Source organism: Symphodus melops (genome assembly GCF_947650265.1).
Source record: "Symphodus melops genome assembly, chromosome: 9".
Classification (NCBI taxonomy): domain Eukaryota; kingdom Metazoa; phylum Chordata; class Actinopteri; order Labriformes; family Labridae; genus Symphodus; species Symphodus melops.
Window position 1 is genome coordinate 10,691,974 of NC_136699.1, and position 21,011 is coordinate 10,712,984.

Here is a 21,011-nt window from a genome sequence, read left to right on the forward strand (position 1 = left end):
AATACAGGACATTATGTGTAACATGGCGTTGATACGTTATTGTACTGACTTTACTCTCTAATGACCTCAATGTCCTTGTCACTGACATCACATTACACACACACGGCATTGAGTGTGACCTGCATGAGATTTCTTTGGTTGCAAGTTGTGCAGGTCTTCCAGACACAAACACGTGTGCATATACGATGTTAAAAAGGAAAACCGTTTTAAGAGTACAAAGCCGAAATTCAGAAAGTTAAAAATGTACAATAATCCTGAGCAGTTCCCCTGTAACTACCTTGATGGTACAAAGTCTTTATGAAAACACGCTATCTTTGGTGTAAATATAACGACTGCCAAAGGCAAAATCTCATTTTGGTAAGAATGTTTTTTGTGTTTCAAAAGGGTCAACATGTGCCAAACATAAGCAAACATGCTGGGTCACTGTCTGGGTCTATTTTTCACAGCTTATGTCCACTAGGGGTCAGACTGAGCCACGAACACACTGCACAGTTTATTGGACACTTCTTAACAGTCTTAAATCAGTGTTTTTACGCTCCTGCTCAGTGACAAGGTGATGATCAGCGACTGGGACTAAAGATGTCCTGATGTCATTACAAGATCAGAACAAACTGGTATCCATGAACATTACATCATTTACATGTCAGCTTCAGTGAACAGTTTTCTTACCTCAACCAACGTACATCTCTATCTCCATCATTTAGTTAGAAGCTACTTTATAATCAAAACAACAATAATCAAAGACTACCATGATTTGTTATATGATTTTATTGTACATAATCAATGAACAGCTTATACATGTGCTATTTACTTTCTGTATATATTCCAATAAATCTTGTATCTATAATGATATAAGAAAGGCCACTGGGAATGTGTTAACAGAAAAGAATGAGTTAACACAAATTAATCACATAAAAGACGTTCTCCATGTCATGAAGGGGAAACATGTTGGTACAGTGGTAATATAAGACAAGTGTACATTCTGGTTTGTCCTTCAATATCTACAGGGCACCTACCTCAAGAAGTCTTTATGTATGACTTAATATGCCATTAGAAATAAATACAGAGCACTGGTTCAAACGTGGTGATTATAAAAAATCTAAAGCTGCTTGAAAAATTACAAATTTGAATGCATTGCAATTATTTATTTCCGTATTCCAGCTCAGTTTGAAACATTTTAATATCCAAGCTTGCTTACCTGTGTTTGCCTTTACTAAAAGCTAACAGGAAAGACAACTAAGACCAAAGCTGTGTCCAACTGGAGCAAATATGAACATGTCTTTCAAGTGCGTATGTAGCATTTAACTGATTACTTTCATGACTGGATACAACTGGACCTCACACACCTCGTCTTTTGAAGCTCACCGCTCAAAAGTGTCAGATTAAAGTTAACGGGTACGTCTTCTCTTTTCAATAACCTTTGGGTCACAACACACTCCCTCCTTTAAGAAAACGGTTGTAGCTGAAAAACAAAAACACCTTCACTAAAGATTCCTGTATTTCCCTCACAGCTATATCGTTCTGTTGAATGGTTTAAAGATGTAGTTGATGAAATCGGTCGAGGGAGGACAAAAGTTGCATGGCAGGATGTTTTTTTTTCTGTTGTTAGACTTCACGGCCGTTCTTTGAAATGTAGCCATCTGTAATTCTTCATCGCAGCAACAATACCAAATGATAACAGGATTATGTAACAGCAAAGCAAAACATACATGAAGTATAAACAAAAGGATCATAAAGGTGTTCCACAAAAAATATATCCTTCCAGTTTATCCTAAGGATATCATTTATTGATTGTCATTTTTGCCCCTGATTGAATTGTTCATCAAGCTGTGCAGTTACCTGAAACAGGTATCTAAGATTATCCTTGGAAGAGTCCAATTCATTGTGGCTCTTAACTACAAAGATGTTCAGTGTAGGGGACAGTGAGTCAGAAGAGGGTGTTTATGTGTGGTCATGATAGAAAAAGGGGGAGAGTGAGTAGTAGACTCCAGTGTGTTTTTCTACACCAGACTGCCAGGCCAGGACACCACAGTGAGAGTGACTTTATTCTTCTGCAGCTTGAGCATGGGGATGAGAGACGAGTTGTTCATTCCTACTGTTGTAGCTCCGTTTACGGCTACTATCTCATCGCCGCACCTGCAGGGAAGCACAGAGTTGTTAATGAAGAGTCTGCAGAGTGAGAGCGATGACAGGATGCAGCGGCTGATTGCTTCATTAGGGGGTAAAAGTGCACTTACTTCAGGCGTCCATCAAAGTGAGCAGGTGTACCAGGCACAATGGTTTTGATGAAGAAAGGCTGCTGGCCATGGCTCTCCTCATAGCCGCCAACGATGCTGAAGCCCCAGCTCTCGTTGTTTGTCTTCTGCAGGACGATGTCGCGGCACCAGTGCATGTGACTAAAATGACAAGTAGAAGCGAACAGGAAACATTATGTCAGGAAGTATTTCATCACAATCTTGAAGAAGCTTCAGTCTGTGATTGCCTTAAATATTTGTCTAGGACACTCTTGAAAAAGAGATGTTTAATCTCTGGTTAAAAAGATAAATAAATACATGTGATGCTGTTACATGTACCAAGGTCCCCCTTTAATGTCCGATGTCAAAGATGAATATACTAAAGTCTCTTTCATGGTTTGGACGGGTAATTGCACAAACGTTGATCTTATCTTTCACAGACTGTTGTGGCACCTAGTTACACACACTCCTAATCTTACCTCTCTCCATTCACAATGGTAAAGCACTTATGTACCTTCTAAAGGAAAGTTGATTGCACTGTATTAAGGTTTCATTTTAGCTTTGGTGCTATTGCATAGGGTCTGCTGTTGGATTTTTCTGATCTCTTTATTTTTAAAATATTCAGCATATTTACAAAACATACTTAATACACATGAAACACTTAAATTTGAGCAACAAAAATCAGGTGATTTCTTGGAGAACAGCTCTCTACCTTGGTAATCCCAGCCAGCGAATCCACAGTGGCGTCCAGTTGAGGGCGTCGTCCCGTGGGTCTTCCAGAAGATCTAGTTCGTCCTTGTTGGCAAACTCGATGTCCTCCTCTGATTCCTCAGAGAGTGTCTGAATGACACGGAGCACCACCTGGGACTGAGCTGTCTGAGCCTTCAGCACTGAGACGGCCTCGTTGTAGGTCAGCTGGGTCAGATCGACACCATTTATGCTCAGCAGAATGTCACCTGAGGACACACAGGACGAGTTTCAAACAAAGACATTTTACTGTCGAGGACTTTCTCTTACAACAAGTAGAATCGTAGAAACAGCTAAAACTACATTTTCTGTATGTAGATGGATAAGCAGTCGGAGATGTTAACAGAGGAGTAATGAGGGGAAAACTGAGGCAAAGTGTAAGGAACATGTACGTGTATATGAAGCTTTGGCTGTGTGCTCACATGCACTGCCTTCCACAACGCCACAACACCATAGTGCAATGTGAATTTCACCAATATCACACTTTTACTCATGCGATGTGGTTTTTATACAGCAAATGGCACTAAACACAACTGTAAGTACAAAGGCTTAATAACAGCAGAACTTTGTTATGGCACTGTTTCTGAACCACAGAAATAAGAAAAAATGGATCTGTTGAATCAATATTAGGGTTGTTTGATGGACACAAAGTCCAGTTTAAAAGATTTTAAAAGTTTCAATTGAATCCCTGACACATATCTTAAAACACTCAAAGTACCTGTAACTGTGTTTTTTCATTGAGCAATGACTAAAGCTGAATTGACCAAAACTTCACCTCAGAAAATTTGAGATAGTTGAATACTTCAACCTTATTCAAAGACAGAAATCAGACATCACCAGCTTTTCCTTCATACCTTTTTTGATAGTGCCGTCCCGGTGCAGACAGCCAACGGGTTGCACGCTTGTGATGTAAACGGGCAGACGGCTGCGACAGTCCCTCCCCCCTGCTATGGTGATGCCCAGTGAAAGCCGAGGCTCCTTCTTGAGGCTCACAGTTTTCTCTTGGCTGGAAAACCCGCCTGGAGGATCCTGCATAAACAATGACACAAATCAATACAATGTAAAGATGTTCGAATAAAGCTGGCCTTGTTCGTGATGCTGTGGTTTTTTTTATTAGAATTATAGTTGGGGGTTTTTTTAGCTCTTGTTTGACAAAGCATGCATGAATTTTGTCCAGCCAATTAATGTCAGTCTCTCCAGGGTCCTTTGATTTAATGGATTCCTCTCACATATCTATTGTAGAAACAAATGTGAAACATTTGAGAAGGACATGAGAGGTAAGAGTAGAGGGAACGTGTGAGGATCCACACTTGGCTCTCGTAGTGTATAAGATGTGTGGGAAATGACAGCTTCATTCAGCCCCCTTGATTCTCTCCAGTCTGTAAAACTAGCAGAAGGGAAGCTCGGGGGAGGTGGGGGGTCTCTTCCTCCTCTCCAGCAGGGAGCCCATCCCCCGAAGCAAGACGAAAAGGCTGGACTCTGCAGGCGAAAGCTAACTGTTACCAGCTTTGATCCTCTGCCACGCAAAGAAACAGCCCAAAAAAACAACAGGACAGTGGCCCCGTAGCAGCAGAGTGAGCAGCACCCGGGGGCTTTTGATCAGGACAGAGGAGGCTTTCATCTCCGCTCACTGACGCAGGTGTCTGCTCTCAAAGCTTCTCACCCCTGACTGTGGGGGAGCTATTCTTTCTAATGACAGTGTATGGTACAGCTGAGTGTGAGTGACAGAGGAGCCATCAGAACAATTACACTGTGTAAACAGAAACAGTTCAGCTTTGTAAGATAGTGTGAACCACACTGTAGTTAGTGGTGTAAAAAAAGGAAGTTCCACCAACCAACATCTGGAGAGGCCCAAAATACATGTGGATAAACTAGTTCCACTTTGAGCTTTGGTTTTGTGTGTGTCATGTTGTTTGCTGTGAACAGATTTATTAAATTATAGATGAATAAAAGACAGTGCTGCCAAGCAATTAAAAAAATTGACGTATTAATTACAGGCTTTGTGATTAATTAATCCCATATATGAATAATGCGACAAGCATTGCTTTACAGGTAGGCTTACCGCATTTTGCTTTTTCAAGTTATTTCTTAACTTCTACATTGAAACTGTACTCCATTTTATTCCTTAAATGTTAATTCAAAAACTACTTTGATAGAAACAACCTAAATGTGCTTCTGAACTTTTAACAAGCTTTGTGCACTAACCAGTAGGCTACAGGCGCTCTATAGTGACAAGTTTGAGAGGGGAGAGGGCAGTGTGTTATAGATCAATAACAAATACAATACAAAAAACTAAATGTTCTAACTTAATATAAACAATGAAATTATGAAGTTTGGACTTCTTCCCTACAAATGCTAAAAAAAAGTAGCATTGTGCATTGATACCAGTGCTGGTTTAGTTGTGAATGCTACAGACCCGAGTATTACCTTCATGTAGGTGGATTGGCGCTTGAAGTACTGTGGCTCAGGCCTCCTGGCTGCTCTGCCATTTCCCTCCCTGCTGCTTCCTCCTTCCTCCTGAGACTCTGCAGGTCTCATCACCACAAAGTTTACACGCACCTCACTCGCCTGAACGCACACAAAGAAAAAGAAATGAATTGCAAACGCCTTATCATACAGTTTGCTGTAAGTGGAAACTTGCTGTATGAACGTTAACCATTAAATATCAATGAAAGTCATGTACCTGTATGATCTGGGCAGCACTTTCGGGTGTACCATGTCTCAGATCGTGTCCATTGATGGCTAACACTTTGTCATTGTTCCTTAGTTTTCCATCTTTGGCTGCTAGACCACCAGACAGCAGATCCAGGATGAAAACCCCGCTCTCATCTGACTTGCGAATCAGTTTGATGCCGAGCGGCTCAGTGCGCTGACTCTTCATTAGCGTCACCTGCAGGACTGTGCCAGGGTTTTGATTAGAGGTTGTGTTGCCATGGGGACTGTGAGTGGGAAGGGAGGCAGTGGAAGAGGAAGGGTGTTGATCAGGCCGTGGATCTCTTGATTTGAAACCTTTCTCCTGCATGACAGTGAGCCGGAGGAGGGAAGGCTGCCGCAATACCGCAATGGCCCGGGCGTGTGGGACTGAAGCCAGACTGACATCGTTCACCTGGAGACACAACAAGAGCCAAAAAGACAAACACAGTCAGCAGTCAAAAGAGAAAAACAAAAGTGATAAAAAAAAGAAGCAAAACCCATTTCAGCATTTTACAGAAGAGATTAATTTATTGTCAGATTGGTGTGGAAAAAACTCTCGAAAGCTCATAATAGAGTATTTTGAGAACTCATTAAACTTATTTAATCAAGTCTTAATGTTTACATAACTAAGAACATCTCCACTTTAAGAGACAGATGAGGTGTTGCGAGCTGTCTGCTAGGCGGCACCTCGGCTAATTCTGGTCACTGAACATAATCCCATGTTGCATTTGTGAGATTTCATGACAGTTTTTAACGTCAGTTCTAAAATAATATTGTGGCTAGCTGTGTGAATGATTACAAGGTCACACGGTCTGTGCTGCGTTTTCCTGAGGTGGAACACTCTTGTTTTGTTTAATATTGGCTGTTTACAATAGTTAGTCACATGTAGCAATGTTGAACTAGCTCAGTAAAAAGCTAATAATAATGTGAACAAGCACTATATGAAGACTGTTTATCTCTTCAGCTCTGATATCTTGGCCTTTTCCGAAAAACAAGATAACTCTAAACCCAAGGATTTTAAAGCAGCAATCCACAAACCATTGACTGCAGTCACATTGCAACTTGCATAATAATAAAAACTTTATTAAATAGCACTTATCAAAACTAGTTTCTTTTTGTGGCCGTACGACTCTGATTGGAAAGTCTCAAATCAATGGATTGATTTTAAGTTGAAAGAAGAATTTTGTTTCAACATTTTTGGCGATGCGATCTTGACAGGCTCTTTTTTGTTGAGGTTAATGTTTCACATCCTGGAGGCATTATATTGGCTGCCATGTTGTTATGATCAGGTTTTGAGTGACTGGCTTTAGAAAGAGAAGCTGCACTCTGAAGGACACAGTGGAGGTTCTAGACGCAGAGAAACTCTCTGGGGACAGCAGCAACACAACTCTGAAGGACAAAAATGTGTAAATCCAGGGAAGAAGAGAGAATCAGAACTAATGAGTTTCACCAATGAGCACCCAGGATGAGTGCAGAAACAACCCTGGATTATACTCAAATAACTTTATGAACACCTTCGGCTTTTTATATAGGATTTCATATGAATGAATCATGCTGACCAAAAGATAATTCATTATCCTTTTTTTTCATAAATAACTCTAATTAATAAACATTTGATTAGTTACGATTTCTTGTTGTTGATTTTATCATTTCAGTTGGATTTGAAATTCTCACTTCATTTTACATTAATTTCATGCCAAACAATGCATCCATTGACAGTGACAATGATTGTTGGATTTATTTAAGAGAGTAGAAATTATTAGATTTAGTCATAAATGCCAGCAGAAATCTCCACTTTGTTTCAAAACATCTGGTTACATAACTGTATTAGAAGAAAGACTACAGTACACTGCGGCTCTTGTTTGAACATTGACCTTCTCAAACAGAAAGGTGGTTTATTCTGTCAATCAGTAACAGCAGCCAGGTATAGTTGTTTTCACATGACGTGTTTATCCTGTGAATATTAACCACGCCTTGTTACCATGGAGCCAAAACCTGTTTATCCTGAATTCTTACTTTTCCCATTCACTGGTGCTCAGCGCCGTGTTTACAACACGGTGAGAACACCACAACAAAGTTGTTTGTGCTAATATGTGTCATGATACACCGCCATGACACTTCTAACCTTCCTTGAATAAGGAAAGACATTATGGGCTACATTTTTCAGCACTTCTATCCTTTGGTTTATGAGTCCCTCTCACCTCTAAGATATGATCCCCTGGGGCCAGCCTGCCATCACGAGCTGCTAGCGAATCTCTGACAATCTCCTGGATGACGATGTTACCCAGCGGTGTGTCTTTCCCCCCCACGATGCGGAGGCCCAGCTCCTCCTCCGGCTCCTCTCTGAACAGCTCGACCACGTTGGCCTCGGCCACCAGACTGGACCGCAGCGGAGTGTTGTCTGGAGGAAAGAGAAACAGTGAAACAGGAAGAATAAATATGCTTGTTTACACTGTTTATGAGGCAAATACTCAATCCGTAGCTTTGTTTTTGCTAATACAGAGTTGCACATGTAAAATATCCTGTGAATATACAGTAGAGAATGTGTTACATTGAATCCTCTTGAGGACAGTCAAACTTGAAAATGGTGATTTAAACTTTCAGCATCATCAAAGATAGATCTTTAGGTTTTATTGTAACACATAACATCAGCTTCAAACCTGAACATTTTTGTAAAAGTGCACGCAATAAGATAAAGAACTTCTACTTTCAGTCTAATTGTGTTTTAAATACATAAAGAAATATCGATTATTTCAGTCAAACGCTGAGGTTAAACAACAAGAAAGCTTTTATGGTTCATATTATATAACAGTGTTTCAAACAATCACCTGCTCTTGAACTTAAGGTGACGATTGTTGAAACAGTACACAGACGAAAGATGCACAGATAAGAATCAAAAGCAGAGTCAATCTCAACCTTTCTTTAACATTATAAAACAGAAAAGGTTCTTTTAGCACACTCAACTAGACAGACATTATACCTACAGCTAACTCCTGAAGCAGTGCTATCTGAAGAACACCACAGCACTGAAGTGAGTTAAACACGGCGACTGAGTTATCTTTTCAGGGAGCACTGATAATCTGGTGCCTGGCAGTCATGTGTCAGAGGACTTTGGTCCAGGGTTTTCCCCACTGATGAGACAGTCTGGTTGAACATCTGGCAGACGGTACATGTTTCTACAACGTGTGTGATGATTCAGCTATGAAGAACTGATAATGAAGAAGCTTTAGGCTAAAAACATCAACTCTTTCCATCTGTGAGTTTTCACAACCGGCTGACTGATCGGGTTGAGCAAAAGGATTACTTAACTCCACCAAGGAAAATATCAGTCTCCATTCAACCTAGTTAACGAAGCTTCTATAAACACTATTCACTGTTTGAGTCAGCATGACCAACTTCCTATGGCAAATGTTTTACTCATTGTAGCTATCATTTTCAGTCTGGTGAGTTTGAATCTTGAATAAAGTTAATACCTAGATACCTTCCAGTGTGCTACAATGTCACACTTCCACAGAAGCAGCTCAAGAACAAACATGCTGTACTTTGTCTTGAGCACTGCAGAGACACGAGTGAGAGCAACATAAATAAAGTTCTTGAATTCCTTGTTCTGGGTGAGCAGCACCTGATGGCCTTGAAAGAAGGGAGTCTGCCAACTTATCAGCGCGTACAATAAAACTTGCAAATGTCATATGCAAAATTCTTAAAACATTTCGATAACCCAATGACACGCAATAAATAAACTTATAAATATGAGGTTCATGTTTTACACAATTCCCGTGTTTGCATGATATTCCTCCTGAATCAAGAGTACATCCATAATCCTTTTTTCACCACTAACTGAACAGAGGGGAGCTGAGTGTGTTTGAGCTTAATGAACATATGAAAATGGTGTGAAAGCATGGCTGTGTGTGTGTGTGCGTGCGTGTGTGCGTGTGTGTGTGTGTGTGAAACATAAAAGCATCTGTATGTTACATTTTGTTATACAGAGCTTGGATATATTAATACTAAATACAGTGAGGACTAAGACATTATTAATCAAACACTGGTCGTGGATCAGTTACATGTTACAGTACTGATCAGTATTATGGTGATAGTTGGCGTGATAAAGTAAGTCCATACCTTCTTCACTTTCTTCATAAGCAGGATTAATCAGACCAGGCTCCGGCTGATCTCTGGAGGGATTTCTGGACTGTGTTACTGAATGTTTGGCTTCTCCAGACGACTCCCCCTCACCCTTACGCCCCTTTAGCTCATTCCACGAGGGCCTCTTCCTCTTCTCTGCCTCCTCCCTCAGTCTTCTGAAAACAGGACATCTGAGAAAAGACAGGAACACAGAGGACAGCAAGGATGAAGGTTTTCTAATGAAACAAAAAGAGCTGTACACGGGATGAACTAAGAAAGCCAGGGATGAACACAGAAACTGTGAGTAAGGTAACAAATGTTAGGAGAGGTACAAAAAAAACCCAAAAAAACGTTTTATTCACAGTATTTTGACAAGAATCCCTATATCCCCCCCCTCAAGGTCATCACTTTAACACTAACTAATCCCTGATATGACCAAAGTGCAAAATAGAAAGTCTCTGCCATTGCTTGTGCTCTTGCAGCCACAAAAACAGCTCTGCTTGTTCAGAAGGCAGGAAATGAATCTGTCTGTTGAGCCCTTGTTTTTACTACTTCATGTCCCTGATATATAAAACCCTTTGAAATGTTTTGTTTCTGTGCTGGAAAATGTTTTATTTTGAACTGGATTACAGACCAAGCTCAATCTTTGACGAAGGTTCATTATTGACTATGTCTTATTGAAAATATCTGAAATGCAGCTGCAGTGAAAAGACAAGGGTTTTTTTTTGCTGAACATGGGAGCCCTATTTTTTTGTAAAATGGTTTAAATATTTCCAATATTCCTGTAATCCTATCCTATAGGTATGTTGGACTAAAATAAATCTTATTTATGTTTTTTTGTGAACTCTGTGAATCATGAGCTCTCACCTGCATAACTGTGAATGTGTATATGGATGAAAAGGTTTAGTTCATTTGTTCTCTCTCAATCACTAAGAAGTTCTGTCGACAACGTCTCTGCATTGCAGGGTGTCTGTTTGACAGCGTTCAGGCTGATTAAGTCTGTAACAGTACTGGAGCTGCTGCTTGTTCCCTCACGCCTGAACTTTGTCTCCTCATTGTTTGCTCAGAGAGGCTGCAGCAGGATAATCTGCCTCCCACAACTGACAACGTAATGGCTAGCCAGTGGGATGATAAGCACCTGTCCACGTGGAAAACACAAGAACCGAAATAATTAGAAGTCTGTGTGTTCCTAGAGCTGACGTTAATAAACCTTACAACTTTAACAAGGATGAACACACATCTGATAACAGCTATTTAACAACCCTGAGAAAAGGTCCACATGACTTTGTCCTGACTTAACTGACTTCCAATCAAGTGACACATGCAGTATAATCAATATATGTGGAAGGGAAAGATTCAGTGCATCTTACAATGTAATACTTGAAATAGTTCAATTCATAAAATAATAAGGTGTTTTGATCAGCGCTGAATGATGACTATGATACCACAAGCCTCCCACTGCCCTATGACTACACCTACACTAAAGAACTGTGTCCCCCCTCTTACATCACCCGTGCACTGCCTCTACATTATTTGTCTGCTAAAGATGAAGACCTGTCCATTGCACTCGGTATGGATTTCAAAAGTTCTCCTGCACCACTATACAGGATTACATTTATATCGCGTGGCTGCTCAATGCTTTAATTTAGTATACAGTAGAGGGAACTATTCCTTCACATTTACAACACAGATTTTTTTTTTTTAATTTAAACCAATTAAGAGGCCTTGCATCATCTTAAGCGACCATTGTGACCTGTGTGCTTACTATCCAAAGTCTTACCTGTTGTGCAGGTGAGGCTGTAACTCACAGCGCTGCATTTGTTGTTGACACTCTGCAGAGTGGGGGCACATCACGGTCAGCTTGTCCAGCAGGTTCCTGACCAGCAGGCTGGAGGGACGGCATTGATGCAACTGCAGCCGCTGGCGGTCCACGGGGCAGAAGTCCTGCTCTTTTAAGAAGTTACTCAGACAGTGAAAGCAGTACGTGTGTCCACAAGGAGTGTCCATCGGTCTGAGGAGGGGCTGCAGACAGATGTGGCAAACGAGTTCGTCGTCCACATCGTCCTGGTACTCGTACAGGTGGCTCTCCTGGCCGTCATGCTGCTGGCCACACTCTTTACATACCCGAGCCCATGACAGACCCGCAACCATGCTGCTGCAGCCAACTTTGGTTTCTGTTGTAGCCATTGGCTGAGGAAGCTCAGTCCAAATGTTTATGTCCCTTTAATGATCTGTGTGCTCTGATATCCTTAAAAACTCCGTCTGAGTCTGAAATCCATGAAAAGTGTGACAATGATGCAGATCGAAAAATGCTATCTCCATGTCTTCATTTTGATATCCTGTAAAAAAAAGGAAACAAAGTTAGTCTTCTTGCACAAGTAGTACTATCTTTCACTCGTACCAGCCAGCTCCGCAGGAAATGACAAATCCACATAGCAGCAACAATATGGCAGCAAGCCGCAGCTGCTTCCTCTCAGCTAGTTTCCTGAGGGACAAAAGGAATTCTCATCTCAGCTAAAAGTCACAGTACTGCACACTTACGGGGGTCAACTCTGTGAAATGAGGCACGAGAAGAACGAAGCTAAGTCAAGCCCCTGCTAATGGGTAGGAACAAAGACATGGCAGAGCATGTGAATAACAATTTTGAATGAACTGGGCAGAAATACAACCCCCATTACTAATGATCCTGTGCACCCAATCGGCAGTGCTCTCCATCTCTTTGTGCAGCTCCTAATCTCTTTTAATTCCTTCTCATAAGGAGAGTGCTGATTAGGAACACATTCTTCGGAGAAACTTTTATCCACGTTCTCCGTAAATATGAAAAATATAAAAAACAAACTGACAAAAAAAAATGTGACCAGTTACTTTGATTTAGATCTTATTAAATAAAGCCTTGTAAAATGTGCAACCATTTCTGACAGCACTGTGGTTAAGAGAGAAAGAGAAATAAGTTGAAGAAAATGGCTTAGAAAGAGTTCAGAGCTAAACACTGACATTATGTCAAGAGAAGTTAAGTAGTCTGAGGCATGTGGTAGGACAGGAAAGCAAAACACAACTCAAAACTCCAGCTTGAAATGCAAGGAAAAAAAATCTTGCATATTACCACATGGATACGTTTAAAAATAAGCCAATACAATAAACGGACTACCTTCAGCTGCTTGTCTCTTCATGACCGTAGTCCAGATTTCCAGACACAAACACTGGGTTTTATCTTCTCTGTTTCTGCCTCCGAGCGACTCACCTGAGATGAAATCTTTGTTGTCAAGAGCCAGGTAGCTGCTGCTCGCAAATACGACACTCTAACCTCTCAACTGCCTGAAGCCTGAATGAAACAAGAGCCCTGCCTCTCCAGCAGCACACCGCCAGAATAATGTGAGTGTGTGTGAGTGTGTGTGTGTGGACACATATTTGTGTGTGAGCGTAGATGTGTATGAGCCGGTGTGAGGAATGCAGGGGGGAATTGGTGTAACTAGGCAGAATGAGTGGAAAGTGTTCCTTCTGGCTTTAGACAACACCATTGTGTGTGTGTGTAGGGGTGTGTGTGTGTGTGTGTGTGTGTGTGTGTGTGTGTGTGTCTGACTGCTGATGCTGCATTAACCCAGGTACAATACTCTCAGTAGGTGAATGACTGATAGCAAAGACACAGGACTGAGTATGAGTACATCTTCTAACATACATGAACAGTGGCTGAGGTCACACGGGCCCTTGTTTCTCTCTTTGTCTTCACGTTGTACAAGTGATATGTCGTCCTGTAATGGATAGGGGTCATGGATCCTTTAGCACAGGAGAGGGACTCACAGAACAAACCAGGCTCTGCTCCAGTTATTTGGAAATTACATGACCTAGTTTCACAATATGAAACTGGAGTATATACATGCTTTTATTAAACACACTCAACTGAGAGTGAAAAGTGTAGCGCTCAATCTCACTTACGCAAAAACCCCCAAAAATGATTTCCATTAGAATTACAATTACTTTTCCACTGCTATACGGTGCGTTCTTTTGCTTTGTGAGAAATCACCACAGCCTCGAGAACTTCCGTTAGTTTGTGAAAACGAACAAACACCGCGTTCAGAAAGTGTTCTGACGATGTATCTGAGGAAAGTTTACAGGACACTTTTATCACAGCAGCAACAGAATGGCCGCTCGCGCTAGCTGATGCGGCGCTCTTGTCGTGACATGTCGTGTCCCGTTACAACGACAAAACGATGGATTTCTCTGGCTTTGATAACTTATTGGAAATATTTGGTTCTTATTTGAATTGAAGTTAGACATTTTAAATGTAAACACCAGCGTGTAATTCTACCTTTAAGGGTTTGAATGAATGGCTTCTACGGACCAGGACAATCTTTGGTGGATTCTCACACAGGCCTACTGATGGAGCAGCGTGTGCTCATAACCCCAGAGGTCAACATCACAGGAGGACGTGCAGTGACCCCGTGACCCCCCCTGATTAATGTGTCTCAAGGTGACTGCTGGCACTCCAACTATATTTTATCGTCTCCTACAAAACCACTGACAGTGACACATCCATATATCTCCATGTTTCTCAAGGATACAGCACAACGTCAATAAAGGTGCTCGTCTTTCTCCCAGTCCTCCACGTGAGATAGACACTCAGCAGCAGCGTTATGTAAAAAACTATGGTGTAGAGAGGATTTATTGATTGACAGATCGATTGATTAGTTGGTCAATAACTAAAACACTCATCGGCTTCTTTTTCTTTTCTTTCTTTTTTAACCTGAGCATTGGATCTTTCTCAAGCATTTATATCACAGAGGAAGAAATAACCAGCAGAATAGTTAATAATTTAACTGTTAGTTACAAGTGCAGGTTATCCACTGTTTCAATGAAAGGTCTTCAGTGGTGAGTTTCTGTGTCAACATGACAAAACAAGTTTATATAGATTTTGTGGATTATGATTTTCTTGGAATCCCATATTTAAAGAAACATTTAACCTCAGTCCATGTTTAAGACAGAATATATATATATATATATATATATATATACCGTAAATTCCGGACTATAAGCCGCTACTTTTTTCTCACACTTCGAGCACTGCGGCTTCTACTCCGGTGCGGCTAATGCATGGATTTTTTATGGGGGACAATGAGCTTCTGCCGCAAAAACATTTGACTTCGTCACGTCGGATCTTAATATCAGTCATTTTGCGCTTCATGCACGCACCCTCATCATGGAAAACACACGGAGAAATACATATGATGCAGCTTTCAAGTTAAAGGCGATCGAGCTGGCTGTCAAAGAAGCTAACAGAGCTGCTGCACGTTAAGATGACACTGACAGCGACAACAGAGACTGAGGAAGTGAGTAATGAAGTCATTCTGAGGCAGTGAATGGATGGACTTTTTCTTGTGAAATATATTACGGTCATCTTTTTCATCAGCCGTGTTACAGACACCGTCGGCTAGGCTTCGTATTGTAACGGTTCATGTTGTAAAGTCAGTAGTTGATAATGTGTTCATAATTCCGATTATGTGGAGAGTCAGTGAATGCACCAGCGAGAACGTGTTGAGTGGCTGTATGAGAGAACGCTGGGGGAGAGAGTTGGATTGTTACGGCAAGTTACGTGTGTTGCTCTCTGCTGTAAACGGCGTGGTCACGGCCGACAGTGATCGGGTTATTAAAAGTTATTATTTGAACGCTCTCGTCGTCCTTTAACGTCCGTACGGACGCTACAGTATTTGCGGATGTTACCGGTAGCCTACGTCTGTGTAAATAGCTCTTGTTATAGCGTGGACACCTGCGGCTTATAATCAAGTGCGGCTTATATATGTACAAATACATTTATTTACTTATTTTTAGCCGGTGCGGCTTATATCCAGGTGCGCTCAATAGTACGGAATTTACGGTATATATATATATATATATATATATATAGAGAGAGAGAGAGACAGAGAGAGAGAGAGAGAGAGAGAGAGAGAGAGTTTTTTTTTTTTTTTTTTTACAGTTTAGGACAATAACAAATCCAATGGGTTCAACACAAGCAGGCTTAATAGGGAATGCTATATCTGAATCAAATGCTCCGTGATCATGTGACAGTCTGAGCTTCAGAGGAAAGTGTCTGTGGTCCTGCAGCGTTCTCCACACTCCCAGAGGATTACCCACAAAGTTGGCGACGTTCCTTCAGAGCTGCATCGCTGTTGCTTTGATGGTTGATATGAGTCACATGTACCGCCGCACCCTCAGCGAGCACAGGTGGGACCTAGAATACAGGCACAACATCTCCAGTCCATGAGACAGGAGGTGTGTCATGTCTCCCTCACGCCTAATGTCTGGGTTTACTAAACACTTCCTACATCAATGATCTTCATGAAATCAATGAGTTTCCTAGGCCAGACGTGAATGAGTTTTAGTCATCAGTCTGAGTAAGACAAAAAAGGTCAAACATGTGTAAGACTGCGTCACATACACGTGCTAAGATTTCCTATTATCAGTTCCAGTCCTTTATCATTGAAATGTAGTGTATTGTAAGCACACTCTAAACATTATGAAACTGCTATAGCAACGACATGCAAAGTCTCTCTGCTTTAAATATAATGGACAACATTTGCATTGCACAACGATATCCAGGAAACAATAAACAAAGATTGTTCCCCACAGAGCTCTTAGTTTATACTCTGTTAAAAACAAACTGTGATTCTCAGACTTACTCAACAGTCCAACACGTGGAGCTGAACCAGTGTCATGCCTTTAGATCACACACGGAGGCTTAGCCTCTATTCACATGGCGTCTCACTGTACACCAAACAAACAGCACCCATGGTATTACCTTATTATCAGTCTTTGTGTTCACTCAGGTGTGTAGTCTGGAATTCAGAAACAAAAGCCTCCAGCATATTTCCTGACACTGTAAGTCATTGACTGGATTAACAGTGGAATTATACAGCTGATGATTCGTTTGGTTTAAAATAGATATTGACCAAAACTGGCCTCCTTGGATCTAGATCTTCTTTTAAACTTCACTTTGATAACTATATTTTTATTCTGCCATTCCCTATTTCAGCTTAAAGGCTTTAACTTCCTCTTGCAAAAACAACTGCAGACGTGGCCTAAATACAAAAATATTCTCATTACACAGAGGTATAAAAGCGACTCTTCTGAAGTGACTGTGGAGCTCTAAATAATCACACTACATGAGGCTAAATTTAGCACTTTTAAGTCTTGACCTTTGTTGAAAGACGTACTTCAATCCTTCACTGGAAATAGCTTGATTTGAAGAAAGTTTCTTTTTGGAGTATAATGCATTCGTTTGAAAGCTGTGGATGAAAAACTAATATGCAAGACTTATTGTAATGTTGAAGGAAGTTGAGGTTGAACAAACTGAACTCCGACATACTTTGAGGCCAAACAATCCATTGGCTTCCACCAATGGTAGCTTGAGGAACATGGTCAATGGCTGAGCTATTTCAACTGCTCAGCCATTACTACAGATAACTTTTACAAGCCATTGTTTGAGGTAACTATTTTGACCCTTTAACAACTATTCTAGTAAACTACAGCCCTCTAGTCAGACTGCTTGTTTTCACAAGCGCCGTAATTAAGCGTCGCCATCGTCACATCTTTGTACCATCATATTGGTAACATGCCGGCTTAATGTCCGAGTCTCAGTCTGTGTTTTGACATTTCTGCATTGTAGAAGCAGTGCACAACGTAAGCTCCACATACACACACAGTTAGACGTGCACACACACACAACACTACACTCCCCCGCTGTGCACCCTGTCTTGCTTCTTTAACGACGCTGTTACTACCTCCAAAGACGAAACGGGAGGGGGGGGGGGGGGGGTCACTTTATCCCCCCTATTACGCTTCTGCGCACCCACACAAGACAAAGTCGTCCTGTACTGAGCTTAACAGAGATTGCCGCCCTCCTATTCCCTCGCTGGCCTGCACTCACACTGCTCCAGGACTAACCGGGCCTCAGCACGGAACTGTACCGTGCCGAAGAGCACACCTCTACCGAGCGTGCCAGGGCCAAGGAAGTGTACGGTCGCATGAATGAAAGCACTCACATTAACTAAAAGGAACTGGACTTTAGGGGTGCAGTGTGCTTAGGCACGGTACGGATTGCCTAGTGCGAGTGTGCCCTCAGATTAAAGACCGAACATCACAGGCGTGTAAATATCGCGGTTTAAAACAGTAGTCTAAAAAGAGCTTATTTCAGCTGTTCAACCATTTCCATATAGCTCCCTCTCTTAACCCTTTGGCAATACATGAAACCGTCTTAAACTGTTTAAACATGACTTTGGCTGAGTTCAAACCTTAAACCTTCAAATCACTTGAGCTGACTATGTCAACCGTTTTTCTGTTTTGCAATAACTTCAACTATCACTGTCAGGTCTTTGCCAACAACATGAAACGTGAAGCTGTAACTTCAGCGTTATTCAGACTGCCGGTGAAAAACGCAACATTTACACCCGTCACAGAGGCATATAGGGGAACGACGTGATCCCACCTCTGCACAGCCATCGGAGGTAGTAACAAAAGTGTTCTCATCCAAACCAGTAACAGATCTACAATCGTGCACTGCTCTGCAGATCACTGCATCCGAGAAAAGAAAACTGGTCAGTGGGCCAATTGTAATGTATTTACCCAGTTTAGAGGGGCTATCCTGCTTGTTGTGCATCCTGTGCTCAGACTACAGGTAACATGTAATGTTAAGATATCTATTCATACAAAAGGACTGGTCTTTTGTCTCTTGTAAAACAAACACAAGGACATATCATTGAGAAATGATCCTCCTTTTTTCTCAGTTCAATGAAGTTAGACTAATTGGGATTCCAGCACCAATTTGCATCGGATCAAATTGAACTGTGCAGAATCATACTGAACTGGAGATTGTTCTGTATTTAAAGGAAATCTCCCTGAATCTGATCATAGTCTGAATCGAGATGTTATGGAGAGACTCGCACAACCCCATAAATGAATGAGTTCTGCTTTAACACCTACATAGATAAATCAAAGTTGTGTTACTACCCCACGACATAAATAAACCCCTGGGGAACAAAAAAAAGATGTTGGGAATAACTGATGCATCAAATGAAAAGTAAATCATATTTTATGAACTGATGTTTCGAAGGTTAAATCTTTTGTTTAGAGAAACAGACACTGAAGCAATGACAAATCTGCAAAGGAGAAAGACATGATTCTTAAATGATGTGGAGTAGAGGGGGGAAAAGGCACTTTAAGTTTCTGTTCATCTATTAGAAAATGGAAACAGAAAGGTTCAAACAACAACAACAGTAAGAAGGATCATGTGTGATCTCAGCCCTGTGTGGATGTGTTGTCACCGGGACCATAAATAACTCACTGCCCCCCTCTTGTCAGTGCATGGCTGTTGGTTTGTTTCCTAATGTGACAGACCCAAATGACAGAAGAGGTAATAAAAGTTACACTTCCTATATGTATCCGTCACATGGACACAAACACTATCATGCTTCATACCGACATCGTGGCTTCACCTTCAGCGGGAGAGAAAAAAAACTGCACACCTTCAACACGAAAACTCACTTTTCAGACAACGACTGAATATGTGCTCTAACACACGTAGCCTACATGTATATAATCAAACACAGGCTTGCTGTGAAACTCTAAAAACAGCTTTGTTAGTTGTCTGTTTACGCAAACAAGAAGGGTTTTTTTTTTCTTTTTTCGAGAGACCGAAACTCGTCTTACCTGTGTTGTTGAGGTTGTTTTCCGGAAGCAGCTAACGTGTCGCTACTAGCTAAAACAAAGAGACCCCTGTGAAGTCAGTGAAAGGCGATTTTTTTTTTTTAAAACAGCCCGTCTACACACCGTGTTTTCCTCACATTTCTTCTTTCATACCGCATAATGCTGTCGGTGAATGATCACCTCCCCGCTGTCCCAGGTGGAGCTCAACCTACAGGCGGAGGCTGGGCGACTTTCCCAGTTTCGAGCAAGTACGCCAAGAGCAGGAAGGAGTGCATGCAGGTGTACACCATATCACACACACACACACACACACACACACACACACACACACACACACACACACACACACACACACACACACACACACACACACACACACACACACACACGTCACTGCCCTGTTACAGCATCCATACATAGACCATTAATATATTCATTAGGCTAAATACTAAGGGTGTGTGACATGTTTTTTTAGTCTATTCTTGAAGGCAATTGAAACGTGTGCTTGCTGCTTTAACAGAGACTAAGCCATGTGTCATGTTAACTTTAATTTACAATGAAATGAACCATCATCCAGCGTTCAGTGTATGTGAACTAGTTAGTTAACTTCTCATAAAGTCACAATATCTTGATTGGTATTAACCCTAATATTAAATCAGAACTCAGAATTGGCCAACATGCATTAAGTCACCAGAAGTCATGCATTACTCATTTGTTATTTCTAACTATATAGGGTTTAGCCTATAAAGACTGCAGTTTTTCTGTGTCACTTATAACACAATAGCATGCAGCTCAGCTTTAAAGTAGCCTGGTTATTATCTTTTAGACAAGATTATCTATTAATATATAATCTATTATATATTAATAGTTGTTTTGTTTATTAAGCCCATTGTACTTATTCAGATGTACAACGACCACCGTAAAAATAGTTATTCACAAGTTAAAGCCCTACATCAATATGTTGATTAGTATTATTAAAACGTTGTCTAGCCTGAAATACAACTGAAACAACAAATGGCATATCAAGCCAAGTAAAGACCAAATGCTAAGAAACTGGACATACAATAAACAATTGTAGCCTAGAATGGAAATGAAACTCAAGTTACAAATATACAGCAACAAAAAATTGATGAAGAAAACAATTTGTGGATAGACCGCTCACTCACACATTTACAATATCAAGATTGTTTGTACTATTTCTCCTTTCATGTTGATGTTACTGATCTATTCATATAAAGCTTACATCACACAGACAGACAAACAAACTGTACAAAATAAACTTTACTGTAAGTATACTGGAGCATACACTTTGATTCAATCTGTATATCAGTGAAAACACTGCCATAAGGCACACTTGCTCAGTTCTGACATTATATAATTATTATACCGTTTTAAAACATAGACGTGGTAAAGGCATGTGACTCTTTGTCTTAACCATCATCAACTGTCCTCTTTGACCTGGAAAGTGGATCGTTTTGACTTGAAAACTAGGAGTTTTTAAAGGCTGTATGTCATTCTAAT

The 21,011-nt window shown here is 40.9% G+C and overlaps 1 protein-coding gene across 2 annotated transcripts; it reads right to left on the bottom strand.

The window, feature by feature from the left end:
* Positions 1–752: 752 nt before the first annotated feature.
* On the bottom strand, positions 753–19,816 carry lnx2b (ligand of numb-protein X 2b). 2 transcript variants are annotated; one of them, XM_079351916.1, is made up of 10 exons: positions 19,494–19,816; positions 11,578–12,136; positions 9,795–9,988; positions 7,877–8,076; positions 5,665–6,087; positions 5,409–5,549; positions 3,836–4,010; positions 2,947–3,190; positions 2,238–2,396; positions 753–2,136 (listed from the first exon to the last, which is right to left on the bottom strand). In XM_079351916.1, exons 2-10 carry the CDS (start codon positions 11,982–11,984, stop codon positions 2,001–2,003), a joined length of 2,079 nt encoding a protein of 692 aa, XP_079208042.1. In that variant the 5' UTR covers positions 11,985–12,136; positions 19,494–19,816; the 3' UTR covers positions 753–2,000. The 2 variants fall into 2 exon arrangements, with proteins under 2 accessions (XP_079208042.1, XP_079208043.1); XM_079351917.1 differs by lacking the exon at positions 19,494–19,816 and adding an exon at positions 13,039–13,111.
* Between the last annotated feature and the right edge of the window lie 1,195 nt (positions 19,817–21,011).